Source organism: Vespula vulgaris, chromosome 2, assembly GCF_905475345.1.
Source record: "Vespula vulgaris chromosome 2, iyVesVulg1.1, whole genome shotgun sequence".
Lineage (NCBI taxonomy): Eukaryota > Metazoa > Arthropoda > Insecta > Hymenoptera > Vespidae > Vespula > Vespula vulgaris.
The window spans coordinates 4,168,600-4,189,323 of record NC_066587.1 but is presented as its reverse complement, the minus strand read 5'-3'; the positions used below and the strand labels follow the sequence as shown (position 1 = coordinate 4,189,323).

General features: G+C 28.1%; 3 protein-coding genes across 9 annotated transcripts; 1 reads left to right on the top strand and 2 right to left on the bottom strand.

The window, feature by feature from the left end:
* Window positions 1-50: 50 nt before the first annotated feature.
* Window positions 51-4,842, bottom strand: LOC127072522 (TELO2-interacting protein 1 homolog). Of its 2 annotated transcripts, XM_051012969.1 has the most exons (13): window positions 4,246-4,842; window positions 4,034-4,170; window positions 3,781-3,958; window positions 3,527-3,704; window positions 3,118-3,440; window positions 2,832-3,043; window positions 2,349-2,747; window positions 2,034-2,273; window positions 1,417-1,962; window positions 955-1,255; window positions 658-886; window positions 454-588; window positions 51-354 (listed from the first exon to the last, which is right to left on the bottom strand). In XM_051012969.1, exons 1-13 carry the CDS (start codon window positions 4,437-4,439, stop codon window positions 277-279), a joined length of 3,150 nt encoding a protein of 1,049 aa, XP_050868926.1. In that variant the 5' UTR covers window positions 4,440-4,842; the 3' UTR covers window positions 51-276. The 2 variants fall into 2 exon arrangements, with proteins under 2 accessions (XP_050868926.1, XP_050868927.1); XM_051012970.1 differs by lacking the exons at window positions 4,034-4,170; window positions 4,246-4,842 and having other exon boundaries at window positions 3,527-3,663; window positions 3,781-3,923.
* LOC127072527 (cation-independent mannose-6-phosphate receptor) lies at window positions 4,778-20,638 on the top strand. 3 transcript variants are annotated; one of them, XM_051012979.1, is made up of 17 exons: window positions 4,778-4,923; window positions 5,003-5,084; window positions 5,163-5,388; window positions 5,451-5,605; window positions 5,693-5,973; window positions 6,069-6,234; window positions 6,319-6,467; window positions 6,549-6,664; window positions 7,227-7,468; window positions 7,560-7,763; window positions 7,834-7,974; window positions 8,074-8,247; window positions 8,328-8,508; window positions 8,595-8,662; window positions 19,833-19,953; window positions 20,039-20,187; window positions 20,294-20,638. In XM_051012979.1, the coding sequence occupies exons 2-17, from the start codon at window positions 5,031-5,033 to the stop codon at window positions 20,387-20,389; spliced, it is 2,523 nt and encodes an 840-aa protein (XP_050868936.1). In that variant the 5' UTR covers window positions 4,778-4,923; window positions 5,003-5,030; the 3' UTR covers window positions 20,390-20,638. The 3 variants fall into 3 exon arrangements, with proteins under 3 accessions (XP_050868936.1, XP_050868937.1, XP_050868935.1); XM_051012980.1 differs by having other exon boundaries at window positions 4,881-5,084; window positions 20,087-20,187; XM_051012978.1 differs by having other exon boundaries at window positions 4,881-5,084.
* Window positions 8,784-18,652, bottom strand: LOC127072520 (protein toll). 4 transcript variants are annotated; one of them, XM_051012964.1, is made up of 7 exons: window positions 18,116-18,652; window positions 14,369-16,496; window positions 13,002-13,215; window positions 11,712-12,709; window positions 11,331-11,637; window positions 10,566-11,189; window positions 8,784-10,479 (listed from the first exon to the last, which is right to left on the bottom strand). In XM_051012964.1, the coding sequence occupies exons 3-7, from the start codon at window positions 13,185-13,187 to the stop codon at window positions 9,340-9,342; spliced, it is 3,255 nt and encodes a 1,084-aa protein (XP_050868921.1). In that variant the 5' UTR covers window positions 13,188-13,215; window positions 14,369-16,496; window positions 18,116-18,652; the 3' UTR covers window positions 8,784-9,339. The 4 variants fall into 4 exon arrangements, with proteins under 4 accessions (XP_050868921.1, XP_050868923.1, XP_050868922.1 ...); XM_051012966.1 differs by lacking the exons at window positions 14,369-16,496; window positions 18,116-18,652 and adding an exon at window positions 14,244-14,357; XM_051012965.1 differs by lacking the exons at window positions 14,369-16,496; window positions 18,116-18,652 and adding an exon at window positions 13,971-14,205.
* Window positions 20,639-20,724: the final 86 nt, after the last annotated feature.

The following is a 20,724-nucleotide window of genomic DNA, read 5'->3' as shown; positions in this document are numbered from 1 at the left end:
CATATATATATATATATATATATATATATATATATATATATATATATATATATATATATATATATATATATATATATATATATATATATATATATATGTACATTATATAGTTATTTATGATTATTGAATGTAAATCACCTACATGTTTCTAGGACACTTTTAGTCACATAGAAAAATAATATTCTTCATAGTAGTTTCCCGTGTAAGTTTGCGAGTATATACATATTTATTTTATGAATTATACTCTTAGAAATAACTTTTTATTATCTTCATTGACTAGATTTTTTCTTGAATATATGTAATTATTATTCTCACATTTTTGAGATATTCATTTGGTATAGCATTTTCTGTAATCTAAAAAAATGTAAAATAATGATGTATAAAATCCATATATTGGAAAAAAAATAAAAAAATATTCGAAAATATGTATAACTTTTTAAATATATACGCTACCTTCAAACATTCCAAATTGAACGTTTTATTGGTTGGAATTTTTGCTATTTTAGAATGCCAAATACTAAGACATTTCACCCAAACAATATCACTATTATAATCAGCAAGGTTTTTATACATATTTACACAACAATTCTGCAATAAATATTATACAATTAATCTCTTACATGTTAATACATTATTCAACACTAATAAGTACTTTACTTGTAATATTGGATGTTGATGTGAAGCAAGATATGGTTCTGTAATACTTAATACATTCCATAGATCCTTTTCACGAAGTTTAAGATCTTTTACTATTTGACTCAATGTAGTTATCAATTCTCTTTGAAGTTTGTACATTTGTGTAAACTTATAAACTGCATCAATGGGTTTATTATAACTTTCTTTAGCAGATTTATTCAAAAATTTCGATAGTGCTGGTAGTATTTGCCTATATTGTTATTAGACAATTAAAAATTTTATTTAATTTTTTTTTTATAAACAAAAAAACTGACTTACTTTAATGTTCTGCACCTAATGAAATCTTTAGAGATATGTGCAAGTACACAAAATAATCGCCACGCACGATTAATAACAAGTATATTTTGATCTTGAAATCTGTCTACTAATGGATGCCAAAGTTGATGTACAATCGGTAATAATTGATTTTCCCATTTGATTAAAATTGGTAAACCTTCTTCTAAAGTTAACATAGCAATGAGTGATTGTTTTATATCTTTTGAAGGTAAAAAATGTAAACATCTTTTTAAAACATCTTCAATCATTTGTATATGTATTGGTAAGGTTTGTTTATCCTCTTCTATAAGAAAAAATAAAGATCATTTATTTACTTTAATTTGAAATAGTAATAAATGATGTTTATTATGCATTCGTACTAAAATGTGTGTATGTGTGTATATATATATATATATATATATATATATATATATATATATAATTATAAATTTGAAAATATAATACCTTCTTCCAGAGTCATTTCATTATCTTCAGATTCTACGTCGTGTATTTCTGTATTTTGTACATCCGTAACTGCATCATTAAAATCTTGATCAATTTTTTCATTTGCTTTTTTTGCTTCATAATACTCTAATAAATTTTGGATAATAATCTCTGCAGAATCTTTTTGTATTAATGAAGGTGATGCTACTGTTACATCTATGTTTGAATCTGATACTAATCTCTTTATATACATTATAAATATATAAAAAACTTTTAAAAAAGAATACGTGTTTCGTTTTTGAAAAACAGTATTTAACTGCAGAAGAACATCTTGTACAATTTCTTTCAAACATGGTAATACATCCATAGAACTATATTTCATCACAACTCCAACAACATCAAGGACTCCTGGATTTCTTTCTATTCTACGTAGTTTAACAGTGACATGATAAGAGAAATAATCTACATTAACACGTAAAAGATCTCCTATAGTTTTATGTTTTTGTGATTCTGCAATATTTTGTAGAGTTTGAATTCCTACATAACTTAAAAGGCTATTTGGACTTCCTGCAATAAAAATATAATAAAAATAACACATATCTATACATATATAAGTAAATAATGAGAATAAATATTACCTGCTCTTTCAATAATTAAATATAAAGTCTTAAGAAGAAATTTTTCATAATCGTCTTCTAAATTCTTTGCAATTTGTCCTAAACCTTCTGTTAAAAGGCAACATTGTACTATATTATTCTGTGCAACACATAATGGTATATCCTCTGTGACTTCAAGAGGTAAATACCAAAAATCTTCTATTGTATAAAATTCAATTATTTCCTTATATAAGGACAATGTTGATGTATTTTTAATAGGAACTATAATATTATAAAATAAAAAATTTAACTTGTTTGTAGAAAATTGAAATGTTTTAAGGTAAATATTTTATTTACCATTTACTATTGAATTAAGTAAAAATATTAATTCTTTTCTATGTTGAGGTACATTATGCATAGCTTGAAGAATATTATCAACTAAAATTCTTAAATCACTGTATGTTCCCAGAAGCTCACATATTGTAAAAATTTTTTCTTTACAACAAATATCCTGGATGAATTTAAATTGTCTCCACGAACGTATTTGGCTGTGATGAGTCAAATTATCAAGATCTTTTATACCAATATCTTCTAAAAGAGTAATATCACTGCAATCTATTTCAATCATGTATAAAAGAGCTTGTAATAATCTCTGTACGTGTGCCGCAGATTGTATAATAGCGGGCAATCTTTCTTTTCCTAATAATCGTAAATATCCACAAAGGTGATTTAAACCTACTAGTTGTTCACTATCATCTGTAAATTAAATGACTATTAAATATATCACAAAAAAATATACATTTTTCTACACAAATTGCAATATATAAATAATATTAATACCAGAACTTCTTACGATACGCGGCAATCGTGTAAGTAACTTGTAAAAACTTTCTTCTAATAATTCAATCAATGGTCTCATATTTATATTCTGCATATATGATTCATTAATTTTATCTAGTGCTTTTTTAGCTTCTTCTTTGACTTCTTTATTGTCATCTTCAGATAAAGAAATCAAATATTCTATTAACTCCATAATGCTTGGTTTCATATTTCTTTATAGAATGAATATATGTCAATATATGTCATAAATTGTAATTAAAAATATAATATTTGTAAGTGATTGTACCTGGCACACATTGTAATTAATAAACTAATACTCGTAGCTAATTCTTTCCTGACTTTATAATGTGAATGTTTTCTTAAAGAACTCATTGCTTGTATAAGTACACTTAATTTAATAGCTGCAGCATTTAGCCATTCTTGATTCCTTGTAGTAGAATTTAGAAGCTTTTCAATTCCAGCAGCTCCTTCAAGACGTAATCTACTTCCTAATGGATCAATTGAATTTGTTTGTTGCTTATTAATGTTAATAACTGAAGGTATATTTTCTTCATTATCTGTATCTTGCATTACAATACATATTATTCTAGCCCATGCTCTGATAGCCATCTAAAATTATTATAAGGCATTGTTTATTTTTATTCTATATAATATGATAAGTAAAGTATAATAAAAACATATATGAATCTCAATACCATTGTAATCTTATGTCCCTGAATATCACTTCCCATAGCAACTTCTTGTAATCCACTAGCAATACCTGGTAAAAATAACATGATTGTGTCTGCTATTTGGTTTGCCAAAACAATATCAGACTTATCCGATGAATCATCTACATAACATAAGGTCATTATTGTTTCGATAGCTATCAACCTGTATCATAAAATAATTTCATATAATTTTTATATTTATATAGTATAAGAAGAAACATAAAATAATATTGTATTACCTTAAAGAACGTGACTTTTCACATTTAGCAATTAATACGCATAAATATATGCCATGAGCAAGTGTAGGTGCATATTGTCTTGTATATAATTCTTCAATAACATTTGTAAAACAACGATTTAATAAATCCTGAAGACAGAGAAGTACTGTTTCTTTCAATTCTTCGTACGAAGAAATAACTGTAAAATTATTTTGAGTTATAAAAAGTATATAATATCATTAGTTTTGCTTAATAAATAAAAATTATTACATACTCCTTTGTGATTGATTTTTATCATAAATTTGAGATAAAATGACAGTGTACAGTTTATTAAAAGACTTAAAATTTGTAATCCTAGCTTTCAATAAAACAGTTCTTATGATCTTCACTAAATATTCCTTTGAATGTTTACTAAGAAAAAATAAATTATATATAGGTAAAATAACAAGTTTATTAACATAATGAAAATATGAATTTCTATATTACCTGACATCCTCATTTTGTAAATGAACAATTACAGGGAACAAAATATAATCTAGTAAATCTTGAATAATACCATCTGAGATTGTTTTTATACAATCTATAACTTGCGACGCACATTTTACACTCGGATCTTTGATTAATGAATCACAAAGAGGTTTGAGCGTTATAAAACCTTTTTGAACTGCATGTCGTTCCATAATTATTAAATAAAGTGATATCTATAAATTTTATTTACTTCATATAATTGTTTTATATTAACAATAAAGAACTTATTATTCTTGTTCGTGTTCTATACGTTTTTACATAATAAAATAACAATCAGATAGAATTTATAAATACATAAATTATACAAATTAATAACTATATAAATATATAAGAAGAAATTGATGTCAGGACTGACTTAATATTAAAGTCTTTAGAAATAACATAGTAAAAAATAAAATTCGTTCGTTCTTAGCTGCTTTTTATTCAGCAATATTTCGATTTTCCAGTTAATACTAATTATATTCGATATTCTACGATTTGATAATCGATATTGCAACAGTTTTCTCGAAACGATTAATCGATAGGTTGTATCGAGCTTTATTCGTAATGTTATGTTTGAAAATAATTCTAACCTAAATGTTTCGCTATCGAGAGTAACCATAATCTGTGATATCGTAATTAGTCATCCGTATTTATGTGTGTGTTCGTGTGAATAATTCACATCAGTATATTGAACTTGTTATATATTTTACTAAAAGATATATTATCATTGCAGTTCACGAAGGAATCTTCGAATTAGAAAGATGTACAAATTAAATGTTTTCATTGTCTTGTGTTCTTTTTCGATAATTAGTTTGGTGCGAATCAATACTTCTTAATCAAATGCATGCACGTATTTATAATATATATTCATTTTCTCTTTATTGTTACCGTAGGTTACTGTACCAGTTAAAACGAAATCTTACTGTGAATTCAACGAAGAAATCTTTAGTTATTTTTATAATTTAACTAAGTTATCAAAACCTGGAGAGGATATCGAAATTCAGCAGTCTGCTAATGAAAGTATACGAATGCAATTATGTTCACCATTAATAAAAAAATGCAATGGGAAGGATGGATATTCTATATGTCTAAAAAAAAACAACAAAGAAATAGGAATAGGTAAATACATCTTTTCTTATATTTTATTAATACAAAGCATCTATTTTCTATTATCTTTATAGGAAAAGTAGTACCACAGTTAATAACTAAATTTGGAAAGATAAAGTTTATATTTTATGGTGACGAATGTAGATCAGGTATTAATTATAAAGTTGACATTCTTATGTTATGTGATTATTCTATAACAAGTTATTCAGTACCAACTGTACATAAACAAGCAAGTAATTTTAAATACATATAAAATATATGTCTGTCACTGTAATACTTCTTGTCTTTGATATTTTAATCTGATCATTATTTACAGGGAAGTGAATGTCACTTCCAAATGATATGGTCAAGTGCTTTTGCATGTTGTGCTAACAAAAAGGAAATAAATTGTACTGTGACTAATCCTTCTGATGATTCCCATTATGATCTTTCACCATTGAAAGGATATTCAGAAAATTATATTATATATGCAGGAACAAATACCTCTCTTGAAATAATATTGAATGTTTGTCATTCTGTAATATTTGGATTTGGTGCACTCTGTCAAGCAAATTCAGGAGCTTGTCTTTATGATCCTGTGAAAGCACCTACATTAGGGTATGTATATATATATAAAGTTTATTTAAAAAAAATATATTTTTATTAAAGTGATAAAAAAGTACTTATAGAAATATACAACCTTTCAAATTCAGGTATTTAAATTTGGGAGATGTTCAAGAAACTCTTAGTTTTGATTCTTCTAATAATTTAATACTAAAATATGAAAATGGAGCTATATGCAAGGAAAACCAAGAGAAAGGACAGCAGGAAGAACATATTCGAACAACTATTACATTTATCTGTAATTTAAAAGCTAAAGCGAGTATTTTGTCAATGGATTTGTTACTTAAAGATAGTGATTAGAAAAGTTATATGTAGTTATCATTGTGATTATTTCACTAGGATACACTTCCAGAGGTAACAGAAACTGATGGCTGTCATTATCAATTGACATGGATTACAGCAGTTGCTTGTAGCTTAGAACAATTACATGAATATAGTGTAAAAACATCAAGAAGATGTATTATAGATAATCCTATTACAAATTTTATGTAAGAATTAAATTTTGCATTTAAATAATTAAATTCAGTTAACTTCTAATTCTTCATAATAATTTATATTTTTTTGTATAGGTATAATTTAGACTCTTTAATGGATAAAGATTTTAATGTCACCTCATCTCGAGGTACAAAGTATAAATTCAGTGTATGTGGACCTCTTATAAATAATACATGTAAAGCAGGAACAGGTTAAGTATTTTGATATATCCAATAATTATTTTATTAAACTAATACTGTATAATCTGAAATTCAAAGGTATTGCAATTTATTGATAAAGTTGCACGTACAAGAGTGAGATGGTAACTTGTCTCGTGAAGAAATAACTTATATCGCTATCTTAAGAAAGTTCCTAAAAATTATTATCTTTCGTGCTTCTAATTTATCGATACAATACCAATGTTAATATACTCAATGAGCTTGGTTATCGCCACTTTACCTACCTGGTGTATGAATATCTTAATCTATAATTCTTCATATCGAGAATACATACATTGTATGTATTGTGTGCTTTCTATGGACTATATATTTATATATATTTTCGATATCATTACTCTTTAAGAAATACAAGTATAATAGTAGGATGGTAGATAATAATACGATTCTACATTACAGGATGATAACATTCAATGAACTTCATATTTAATTGTCCTTAAATGAATAAAAATCTTTCAGAAAAAATAATGTTTAATTTTTGTTAATACGTAAAATATAGTTGAAACGGCTTATAAATATTAACACTCACATATTTAGGAGTTTGTCTTGAAGAAAATGGTACATCTCTGGGTATGGCTAATACAAATCTGATGTGGCAGGAAGGTGGACCTTATTTAAATTATACGGACGGTAACAAATGTAATGATAATCAATACAGTCAAACATTTATTGCCTTTTTTTGTGGACCTGAAGGATCATCAAATGATCCAATTATTATAGAAGAAAATCCTTGTCAATTGATTATTCATTGGAATCTTAATTTGGTTTGTGAAAAAAGAGTAAGTAATAAATCACAAATTGTTTATGAAGTTATGTATATTAATTTTCAATATTCTATGACATTCTAACTAATAAAATATTTCGTTTTAGATCAAATGTAATATTCCAGATACCGAAGTTACTTTAGATTCTTTAATAAGTTCGACTAACAATTATATTGTACAAATAAATCGTACTGTATTTTATATAAATGTATGTCGAACTATAATACCTACTCCAGGCTTAAATTGTACGCACGGCAGTGGGATTTGTAAAGCTTCATTAAATGCTAATAATGAACTTGTAGAAGAAGTTGTAAGTAAATAATTAACTATGAAGTTGTATATTTTCGTCAAAATTACTAATATATAAAACTTTATTTTAGAATTTAGGTTTTCCTAAAGAAACACTAATAATATATAACAATCAATTAATGTTGCGTTACATCGAAGGTTCGGTCTGTCCAGAAAAAACAGACGTTAAGATTTCATCAGTTTTGATATTTTTTTGTAATAACATAAATGAAGTAAATATTTTCGAATTTTTTAATATTCACATTTATAAGAATTAAATTACTGATTGACTTTTTTATAGACATATATTAAATACATTATTTTATTTTTAGCATTTGCCAAAATTTATAAAATATAGTAAGTGTACATATGTTTTTGAATGGAGAACTAGTGTTGTTTGTGGAACTATCTTGGGCCACTGGATCCCACCGTGCGGAATAAAAGATCAATTTTTTTTATATCAAATCGATCTTTCTTCATTGTATAAAAACCAACCGATACATTATGTGAGTCTTCATTCCGTTCAAGTACATTAATTTATAACTTAAAAAAATAGAGTATTATTTATTATCAATTGAAATTATAGGTCCAAAGTGCAAACAGAAATTACAGTATAAACATTTGTGGAGAACAGAAAAATGGTAATGGATCAAGTATTGCAGTGTGTGAAGACTGTAATATTTATGGACCTTTATCGTACATTATTTTTGATTTTTATCAAAACATTATAAAATTTAAATATCTTAATGGCAGTAAATGTTTAAATAGTAAGTAAAAAAAATAAATCTATATCTTTTTACGATCCGTATGAATTTTTGATTTTTTTTTTATATTTTTATGTTAACTATTGCAGGTTCCTATATGGCGGAAATCACGTTTATATGCGACGAAACGAGTGAAACTGAACCAACGCTGACATGGGTAAGTAAGATTACTTCTTGCATTATTTTACTTTTAGTTTTATTTATAAAGAGATTCTTTCGGTTTGTTCGTTTTCTGAAACTAGTTCGTTATTTTTTTTATTTTTTAAAATCCAAAATACACACTATAAAGATATTGCATGAAAATGTTGAAACTATATACAAATGCTTAAACTATCGTTCTAAACAAAATTGATTCGAATGTAAAGATAATAAATTGCATATAAAATGACAGTCAATGTGAGATGATTATTATGTACATGGAAAAGTAATAATAGGGCATATTTATTAGCCTACATTAAAGCGTAATATCGCATATTAGAAATTAAGAGTTGTTCGAAAATTGTTATATTTTGTATTAGAGTATTTATATCTAATTATAGCTAAAAAAATATGATTTTGACCCTGCTCAGTATTTATATGATATGTTTTTTCAACGATATACAGATAAATGATTTCATTAAAAAAAAATATAATGATAAAAAAAGTTATACTAATAATTAATATTACGATTACATTGTTTGGATTTCAGTCCTTTCAGTCGAAGTTCGAATAAATTCAAACTTATTTATGTTTTTTAAAAACTATTAAAATACACAGACAATTCAAATAACTTAGAGAAATATCTCACAGGCGTGATTTTGACATTGCACCATTTTGATATTACTTATTTTAGAATCAAACAGTAGTGCATTGGATTTTATTGATCAAGTTTATATGGATCGCTTCGCATTCTGGTACGATGTTGAATCTGTTACTGTCATTCAATTTAGTTATTTCATTCTCATCGCTATTCACGTAAGGATCTTTGTCATTTTGGTCACATATGAACACTTTAAGTGAATCCGCCGGTGGAGTAGTCACAGCTGGTGATGTATCAAGGATTCCAAATGGATATATCAATTCTTTCTTTTCAGCATTGATTTGTATACAGGGATAATGTTTTTCAAAGATTTTCTTTTTAACTAAATTTCTTGTAAGTTCTGGCGGATGTGGTAACGCGTATCTCAGCTTATCCCAGAACCATGGATCACCCCATTTGACATACGTATTCATACTTATATAAGCTTTGAATTCGGCATCTAAATTATCCGTAGGACCAATATCACCATATAAAATTAATATGACTCTGGCTCTACCTTCGCTCATAGCTTGCCTATGAGCTGCACGAAATTCCATCGCACCCCAAACACTTTCTAAGAAGTTAGGGGACACTATAACGATCGTTCTCCTCGATTGTTCCACTGAACGTGTGATTTGTGTTGGAATCCATTCACCCGCTAGCCAGTCACGATAATGCAAACACAATTTGTACGGTCTTGAACCACTTTCCAACTTTGGTACCAACTCGTTTACAACAAATTCTTCGTCCTTATGCGAATAACTTATAAACGCATCGTATATCTTGTCCTTATCTAATTCGTCTTCTGTGACGAACCATAAACAAAATTGACGGGCGTACAACCAAACTTTAATTTCTCGTTGGTATCTGTAATACAGTGCTACTAGCCCACCGATAAACAGACACAATAATGCGATCGTAAAGCTTATGCCAACGATTATCACCGTCTCGACCGGACAAAAATCATTAATGGTCATTTCCAACATAGAAATATTCTTGTTATTACACGTGACTTTTCCTAAATCTGGAATGTCAATTAGTTTCGATTGAATAAAACTAAGTAAGTCTCGTGCATCACAGTCACATTTCCATGGATTCTTATGCAAAGTAAGTTTTTTCAGTGAAGTCGAATTCTTTAAGTAATCCAGTACATCCAAATTAATCCTAGATATATTGTTATTATCCAATTCTAATACCTGAAAATGAAGAAGAAGAAATTGATGCTTGTTATTCATCTCTCTATCGGATAATAGAAACAAAAATAAAATGAGGAATATCGTACTTGGAGATTTTTCGGCAATTTGTTAAGTGAAATTTTGATAATATTGTTATTAGACAGAATTAAATCCGTCACATATTCTGATCCTAAAAGTTCTATGGACGGTATCTCTGTTAATGTATTTCCGGTCATATTCAATTTTATATGATAATCTTTAACCGGTTTCAGGTTGTTCATTCCTGTTTTGTCGATCAATAGTTCAGAAAAATTTTTATACGAGCAATCTATCAAACGAGTTTTGTCTTCCGGTATTATCCAACAAACACAACCAATTGGACACTTGCTCTTAACATACAAGTGTTCTTCCTCGACACATTTCAAAGTCTTTGAATGCAATCGACTAATTTCTATTTCGTCCACTCCATTTGGTTCGATACACGTTAAATTTCCTGTTATAATGTGAAAGTAATTTTGAACGTTTGGGTGCATTCTACCTTCGAGAAAACGCAAAAATTCGTACAAATTACAATCACAGAGTAAGGGATTATGTTCGACGTGAATAATCACGTCTCGTGGAGTCTCTTGAAAACTCGCAATATTTTCGGCTTGGCCCAATAAAATGTGTCTTATTTTATTATAACTCAGATTGACTTTAATTTTGTTCGACACAAATTGCAAATCTTCCATCTATAGAGAGAGAAAAAAAGATAAATAACATAAAAGAATGATTATTCAAATCAAAAAGTTTTTTTTTTTCTTTTTCGATCTTATCATTTTGATTAATGAAGTACTTTAGAATTTATATTGAAGTTGATAGGTGATATTTACCGATATGATGTTAATATCGTTGTAACTGAGATCTAATAATTGTAAATTCGTGGCACTTATTGACCAATCGCTGTATATTTCTGATATATTATTGTTGGATAAATATAATTCCTCTAGCAAATCACATTTATAAAAAGGTGACAGATTAACATTCTGATATTCGGATGAATTCAACATAAGTTCGTTGTGAGAGAATTTAGCAATTCGTAGATTTCTTACGTGAGTAAAAGTGTTACTGTCAATAGTTTTTAATTTATTTTTTTCCATGTTCAGTTCGGTTAGGGACTTCAAGCCGTCGAATAGATGCCTGAAAGATATTTAATTTGTTAAACAAAAAAATGAAAAAGAAAAAAAAATTATATAAACTGTAAAATAACGTACCGAGATATAGAAACCATACGATTCATAGACAAATCGAGTTTAATCAATTTGTTCATGTCGTAAAAGATTTTATCAGGAAGAGTTACAATATTGTTAAAATTCAATTCGAGTTTTTCAACATTTTCTAGATCTTTAAAGATATTCTTTGGTAGAGTAACAAGGAAGTTACTATCTAAGCTAATATTTTTCAACGACGACGCACCCCAGAATAAATTTTCTGGTAGAATTCTCAATCCATTTTTTTTCAGCAAGACCAGTTCGAGCTTCGTCAAATTTGCAAAAAGATTGTCAGGTAAACTGGTCAAATTCCTGTGATTGTCGATCAACTTTACTGTTTGTAATGCTTTGTTCTGACTAAACAACCCTTCCGGTAGGGAAGAGAAATTATTAAAAGAAAGATGAAGTTTCTCTAGTTTCTTTAATCCATCAAAAACGTTCGGTGATAATGTCACTAATTTATTCCTGCTTAGATCCAATGATTGTAATAAGATTAATTTGTCGAACAGTCCTGTTTCGATTTCCGTCAATTGATTTCCCCAAATATTTAGAAAATTAAGTTTTTCTAATTTATCAAACATCCCAGCTTTGATCGTCTTCATTCCATTATTACCTAATTCGAGTTCTTTAAGTTTCGGAGTGAAATCGAAAATACCAAGTGGTAATTCGAGATGATTTTCATGCAGATCAAGACGTTCTAATTCGGGAAAGTCCATCAACAAATCCTTTGGGACTTTCGAGAAACCATTATTAGACAATATTAATTTTTTCACCATAGGAAAACCTTGAAGTTGTTTTCTCGTTAATGTGTCACCAAGATTATTGAATGATTGAAAGAGAAGGCTGTTGACGGTTTCCACTCCCATTTGTTTGGCCACATCTCCTAAACTGACGTTGTTTGATAATCCACATATTCGGAAGAGCAGTGAATTTAATTCCTTTCCAGGTAGTGTGCTCGTAAAACGAAAATTTTCCCATCTTTCCCAATTTTGACAAGTTATCTGTTGATTTATCATCAAATTTTATTCAAAGAGAATGAAAAATCGATCGATTATTAATTACTTTTATAAGATATTAGATCTAAGGACTTTACTTTTTTTGCAAACGTTTAAACAAAAATTTTATAATACGATAAAATATTTGTTCAATAAAATTTTTAGATACTACTAATTCTATACTTTTAATTCTAATACTGATATTTCTCAGTATTTATAACGTACGATGGTTTAAATAATTTACGAACGAAACAACAGACTTGTCTTACATAAGAATAATATTCTAACGAGTATATACCTGTAAGTAATCCTTTGGATGAATGTTTAAGATGAATTCCGAATTATTCTCAGCTTGGCAATAAATTTCAATCTCGTTCGAATAAGTTGGCTGGCATGTGCAATTCTGATCTCCTTTACATTGAGAAGCAATAGTATTGGTCGTTGAGAGCGCAAGGAAAAAAATTAACCAGATTGTGATGATCATCGTACGTTATCTATGATCTCGGGATCCACTATGAGAAAAAAGAAAAATCAACATGAATATTAAGGGGGAAAGAAGAAAAAAAAAGAATGAAACATGGATGCTAATAGTCTGCCAAGTACAAATGTTTATGTTGTCGAATGTATCTAAAATCGGAAATAGCTTGTTTCGTAGCTTTACAGATAAAAATAATGCTTCCTCTCTCAAATGATAAGCCAATATTCATTGCCTTTGTTATTTTCTACGCCAACTTTCTGCACTTTGAGAGTAGATATACAAATTCAGATTCAATAAAAATGTTATTATGCAACTTCGCTGATGTTTCTTATATATTTAATAATTTTTTTTTCTTTTTTTTTGGTTTGAACATACATACATACATACGTGTGTACGTATTTTTAAATGAAAAAGCGCAAAATGAACGATTACATCGTGTTGATGTTATTACGACGTTGCTCCTATCTCTCGTTCGATGATTTTACTTTTGTACCGAATGATATCGATATGATGTTTGTTCGACGAGCATAATAAATAAGCCGAGATTATATACCGAGAAATTTCTACGTTCGCAAATAAAGAAACGAAAATAAAGAACAAAAGTATATATCATTAAAAACAGAAAAGAAATGGAAAATTTGGAGTAAGAGAGAAGAAATATCTCTCTCTCTCTCTCTCTCTATCTCTTTCTTTCTTTCTTTCTTTCTTTCTTTGAATTACGTCATTGGAAAAGTATTCGAAGCTAGAAAAAAAGAATAAGTTAATCGAATTAAAAGACAAATCACGTACCTTTGTTCGCATCGATTCGTAACGACAGATCCGGGTAACGGCCTGGCATGCGTGTATATTATCTTTTCTTATACGTACATACGCAGGATGTAAGGATTAAATTATCATTTACAATTTTTAAGCTAATATAATCAAAACGTAAGAAATTAAAAATAGCACACGAGTATTATCATTTTGTTCAGGGAGTATTCGCATGAAAAAAGTGATACGCCTCGATCCACAGAGAGTATGTATGTATATATAGATACCTATATATTGTATGTATATACGTACTTTCATAAAATACAAGTCAATAATTTTACGTATCCTTTTCGTTGTATACGGGTCATAGCGCGTAAATGAACTGTTGGTAAGATCGTACGTGACGTGAAAGTCGAATGAACATGCTTGAATCATACCGTCTTATTTTTTTTCTCTTGTTACTCTTGGTTCTCTTTCTTTTTAACTAAACGATGTTTTTCTTCACGTTGAAAGGCATAACGACTGTCACAAGAGCCAACGAGTAATTACGCCATAATTTTATTATATAAAGACGAGAGAAAGTATGATACGATTAACGAGTTATATACATAGATACATACATATATACACATACATACATATTCATCCTATCTATCGAGATAGTCGATAATTTTCTATTTCTTAATCGTTTGACGAAAATCCTGGAATTTAACCAGTACTGTGACCTTTTGTGATTTTGTTTTCTTTTTTTTTTCTTTTTTAATCTTTTCTTTGACTTGCAAACTCGCAACTGATTAGATAAGAAATTATAAACAAAAACAAAAGTGTCGATGGATTTATTAAAAAGATTCTTATACATCGAAATGTCCCTTATTTCATAAATCACTGTCAAGATACGGTAATTATAAACACATTTCGTTGAATACGATCATCGATTTTAACTTGACTCCTGAGCAAATATACATCGTATATAATGTCGAAAAGGTCGAGAAAGATAGCCAAGCAAATTCAAGGTTGTCTCTAGTCTCTCATTCGGTGAACGATTCGATTTTACGAAGAATCCTGTTGAGGACGATCGTCGACAAGTCAAATTAAAAAACGTCTTCGAGAATTGTCCATTTATTTTCCTCTTTACAATTACAATACGAAGTTACTTCAGTAAAAGCTAATATATAATTATTTCTACGGATTATATATGATTATCAAGACTAGATTTAATTTTTTGCATTTATTTAAAAATACATACTTTGTATTCTTATAATCGTGAAATAAAACCGCGAACGTTTCAATGATTGATTAAAGGAGAAGAAAAAGAAAAAGTAGAAAAAGAAGAATATATCTCGTTTCTCGTAGAAGTTACTATCTACGTGACGATTATCGATCTTGATCGGTCATTTTAATTGGTCACAGATCGGTATAATGATTGCGACTTACAATTTTCTAAAAGTGATCAATAAACCTATAAATTTCTGAAATACATATATATCTGTCTTCTTCGGTATTAAGAAAGAAAAACAAATAAATAAAATGAAAGACTAACAAAAAATAAAGGTTAAAGAGAGAAATAGAATTACAATGAAACATACCCATAATGTCGTTGTAGAACATTCGATATTTTTTTTAAACGCAGGAAAACAATAGACGAGAAAATTATTTTCCTTGTATTTTGTGATTTTTCTTCTTGTTCTCGCATAGATTATACGAAGTAAACGTTAGTTTATAATATCTCGTGAATATGGTTGTTATATAGATCATATTCGATACGTACATATGATGACATATCTATGTATGTATGTGTATGATTACACGTGTTATTTCATTCTACGAAAAATACTAGTTTCTAACTACACTCATTCATTCGGCTTTAATAATAATAAGTACTATTTCAAAGAATCGAGCTTCTTGAACTATGAAAGAAACTTCAACTACATCTCGGTGCACAACCAGTCAGTTATCAAGGTCACAAGTGTTTTACAGTTTTTATAGTTTTTACTATGAAAACAATATCCATTATTACATATTATACACTCTTCATGGATTAAAAGATCCTAGGTGATTTTAAAAATCAATTATTCTTTCGAAATTTTTTAAGCTAATTTTTTACTTCTGATTGTATAACTACTTGCTAAGAATGATAAGAATGTCAGCCTAATTTAAAGCATCAAAAATCTCGAAAAAAAAGTACTTGATATTTAAAATCGTCTAAGAAGTTTTGATCCATTTAAAATCTTCTGGAGCATTCTGGAAATCCTTTTATAAACAATACTTATAAATAATACAAACATTATTCAATACTTAACAAAATATGTGATTTAATCGATGGTTACAAATTTGGTTCTTTTTTCAATTGAGAATATAAGTCATTGTTAGTTGCGTATTGGTTTTATTTTTGTTTTTTCATGCGTGTGACTGCTTCGTGACGAAGTCCCATTGCCTCTTCCTAGTATTCTATTATATGTCGATCTTCAAGAACAACGTTAAATGCAATATTAAATAATTTACAGCTGTTAAATGTAAATTCTTTAGTTTAATTATCGTTTAATTATTCACGGAGATTCCTGAAATCTAACAATGTAATAAGGTTACTTATCAAAAATATTAATTTAAACATAGTATAAATCGAATTCCAAGTTTAAAATGTACGAAATAAATATATAAATAATAACGTAGATATCTATTCGGAGAATGTTGTGATTGTAGGAAATGTCACGGGCGTCAAAGATAGTTGATTAGCTTACAGCGATATCGAAAATAAAATTGGTGATATCTCCGAATGAACAGATTTGAAATAAGTATTTTTAAGTATTACGCCTAATTGTTCAATGTATATGTTCGAGGAGAAATTCAAATCAGAAGTTTCGTAAATGCGTTCTTATCAGTCGAAGTTATACCTTTGGTAATATTGGTACGTAATTTAATCGAACGAATCTTCGTAGTGGTAAATAATCTTTTCTGCTTTTCTTTTTTTTTCCCTCTTATATCTAAAAAGGAGAATTTCGAATCTGATATACGAATATCATAATTATAGTCTCGCTGTTAATTATAAATATTACATACGTCATATTTATTTTTTCTCGTCGGTAATACGATTTACTTAAAATATAAAACCACTTACACAATAATAAATTTACTGATGTATATTGTCTAGGTCAACGATTAAGACGACCTATATGTTTACATACTCCAAACTTCGTATCGTGTTAAGCACGACATATACGCATGTGATATACAAGATAGAAAAACAAGAATCGATAAAAAATAGGAGGAACGACAAAAATGATGGTAGATAAAGCCAATAATCTCCTTCAGATGTTCTCTTCTATTCGCAAAACGAATAATCTTCTTGCATGTAATCGCTCCTAGTTTGGGAAAGTTTTTTGTCAGATCTTTACTTGGATCTAAATACTCGGAATTAACATTTTACAAAATATATTTACATTTCTTTGTTTGGACGGTAAATAATAATCTTCTTCAAATCTTGCTCGTATTTCTTGAGTTATATAACAACAACAATAATCAAAGATCTTTTACATAAATATTTCCAAACGTTACCAATGTACCGTATGTGAAGATCGAAAAAAAAATATAGGCAAATTTATTTGCGATTTATACATACGTGATCGATAAAATATAACGCTTTTCTGAGGAATACAAATATCACACGTTTCTTGGAAAGAAATCTTTGCTAAGAAAGTAGGAGAGATAGATAGAGATAGATAGAGAGAGAGAGAGAGAGAGAGAGAGAGAGAGAGAGAGAGAGAGAGAGAAAGAGAAAGAGAGAGAGACAGAGACAGAGAGTACTGTATAATGTAGTTTCGAAATTACATATGAAATTCTATCTTGAACAATGTTACAAGAGATTTCATGATTTCGTCTCCTGTATAATATTGTAGTTAAACACGTGACCGTTGACTAGAATACTAGAAAATCTTCAATGGCGATAACATGCGATCTCGTAACTATTGAATATTTTATTACAATTACGAACGTAAAACTATTTTGAACGGAAAATTATAAAAATGATATTCCTTTGAAAATAAAAAAAGATAAGAACAAAAAAAGAAAAATACAGAAACGATTAAAAACGCGAAAATTTCAGCAATATGTGATACTAGTAGAAAAAACCGGTTTTCTTCATTTCTCATGATGACGTGAATCCGGGATCATGATTTTATACTACTCACCAGAATCAATGTAGACTGCTATGTCTTGGTCATACGTCCTCGAAGCTGTTTAGAATTCCAATCGTAAACAGTTTATCGAGAACATCGTGTGCCACCTTTTTATTTTCTTTGATAAGATCGTAACAATGATAATTTCGTATAATAAATGTGAAGAATCAATCGCAAAATCTTAGATAACTAGCGTGACACATTCAAACGCACGGGAAAAATACACGGAATGAAAAACTTCGCACGACAGATACGCACTATTACACGCCTTAACGTAGACTGACGGTCTCGCCTTGCGAACGCGTATTGTACTTGGCGTACGACAGTCTATCACGTGACCCATATTATCGACGCGCGCCATTGGCTGCTGTTCCCACGTGACTCGGCAAATGGAAGCGCTCGTAAAATTCGTATGTAATATAAATCGATGATTTATTATTTGCAAAATAATAATTGCTGGAACGATTTTCAATGGCTATTTTTTTTCTTATGAATGTTCTTTATAAAGCATTTAACAAATTTCCGTGTTGTATTTTTTATAGCTACTATAAAAAAGAACTATTTGTGTTTAATTCTTTACATATCACACATGACATACTAATTTTTTCATAAATTCACACATCAATGTTTAAACAAATATATTAATGTATTTGTTGAAACTTCATAGTAATTTATTTAACTTAAAATAAGTCTTGAAACTTTTATAAAGTTTACGAATATTGTTGGATTGATACTCTTATAAATAATTCAGGAAAGTCTGTCAAACACGTGTTGGTATTTTTTTCCTTTCAACGGGTATTACATGTAACAAAGAGTAAATAAATTCATTTTAGAATAATTTATAGTGTACCGAAAGAGAAAATGAAAACATTTTTTCATATTTTTACAAGACGAACGAAAATATCTTTATTATCTTAAAACTAAATTAAAAATAAGTGTATAAGACATTTTTCTTCTGAATTTATAAAGAAAAAAAGTGTATATAGCAAACTTTTTCTAAATGTCGTTCAAATGTAAAAATCACTTTTTCTAAATTCTGATATCTTTGAAACCTATGATTCTTCGAAATTTATGTTAAGCCATATGGCTTAAAATAATAAACTTTCGTATAGATTTATATTTTCCAGTATAGAAAGTAGGTATATTTATTTATATCTATATAGACTTTCTGTAAATAAAATAATATTAAAAAAAAATTCCAATGAATTTTGCTATATTTGAAATAGTTTAACATGTCTAAATCAAAAAATAATTTACAAATATTGTTTCGTATAGCGGCAACGTATAAAATATATATATATATATATATATATATATATATATATATATATATATATATATATAGAGAGAGAGAGAGAGAGAGAGAGAGAGAGAGAGAATAAATCTTTAATCATTAATCGAATAATAAGAAAACGTATTTGAAGAATATCTTTGAAAAACTTCGGGATTATGTTTTTCTTTATTACTTTCTTCATTATTTTTCATTGTAAAGATCAGTTAGCATACTTGCGGCTTTAGTTTTATTCTTTTATCATAAATACGTCTCTAGAATTCCCACCAGTTTCTGGATTTCCCAAGCGGTTGTTGATTACCATCGATTTCGATTTATTGCCTTGGTACGAAAAATTGGTGAAAGTACTGTTGTAGCAATTTAACACAATCGTTATTAGTGGAATTAACATGAAATATTTTAATACCTAATATATCCTTTTTTTTGTTTTCTTTATAGGAATCAGATTGTATAACAACATTTGACTGGCACACGAATATAACTTGTCTTAATCAAACTAACGTAGGAACAAGATTTAGTTTTGATGTTGGACGGAACATTCGAAAAACTCCTACTCGTAGTAAGTATCTATTATCATTTTCTAAATTAGATTAAAATAATTAATCGTTAATAATTACTCACAAATGAATTTTTAATATTTTCAGTCGGCCTGGTTGCTAGTATCGTAATTACTTTATTTATGTTTCTGCTAGCTTCATGGTATTGCGTTAAACCAAATAAGAGACGCTATTTTTTGCATTCCTGTTTTAATTTTTTCAAATCCAGAAGAAATGGCCGTGTTCAATACCACAGGGTACGTATCTAATATTTTGAATTTAATTTATGATATGTAAAAAAGAACGATTTCAATGTAAATTTTCTATTAATATTTTTAATTTTATGTATCGTTTTATTTTTAGATCGGCACTAACGAGCAGGCTCGTCTTTTATTAGATGCCAATAATGATCCAACGCAGTGTCAATCGGATAGCGATGATGATCTTTTGGATGCATAGTTGTATTATTAAAATAATTTTTTACACTTTTATTTAAAGAACACAATGATGCGGCAGTGCTTAATATCTTTTAATATTTTAATCGCATAAAATAAAGTTCACTGTTCTCTTATAATAATTATATATATATATATATATATATATATATATATATATGTATATATATAATATATATATATATTTATCTTAAAAATCAAGTACATGTTACCATTAACTATAAAAGAAGAATCGCACATGTAGATAATGAAAACTAATTGTGAAAAAGAGTAGTAGCAATAAATTCAGTAAAGTTACTGTGTAAAATATTAATTTTATTTATTAATATTTCATTATTG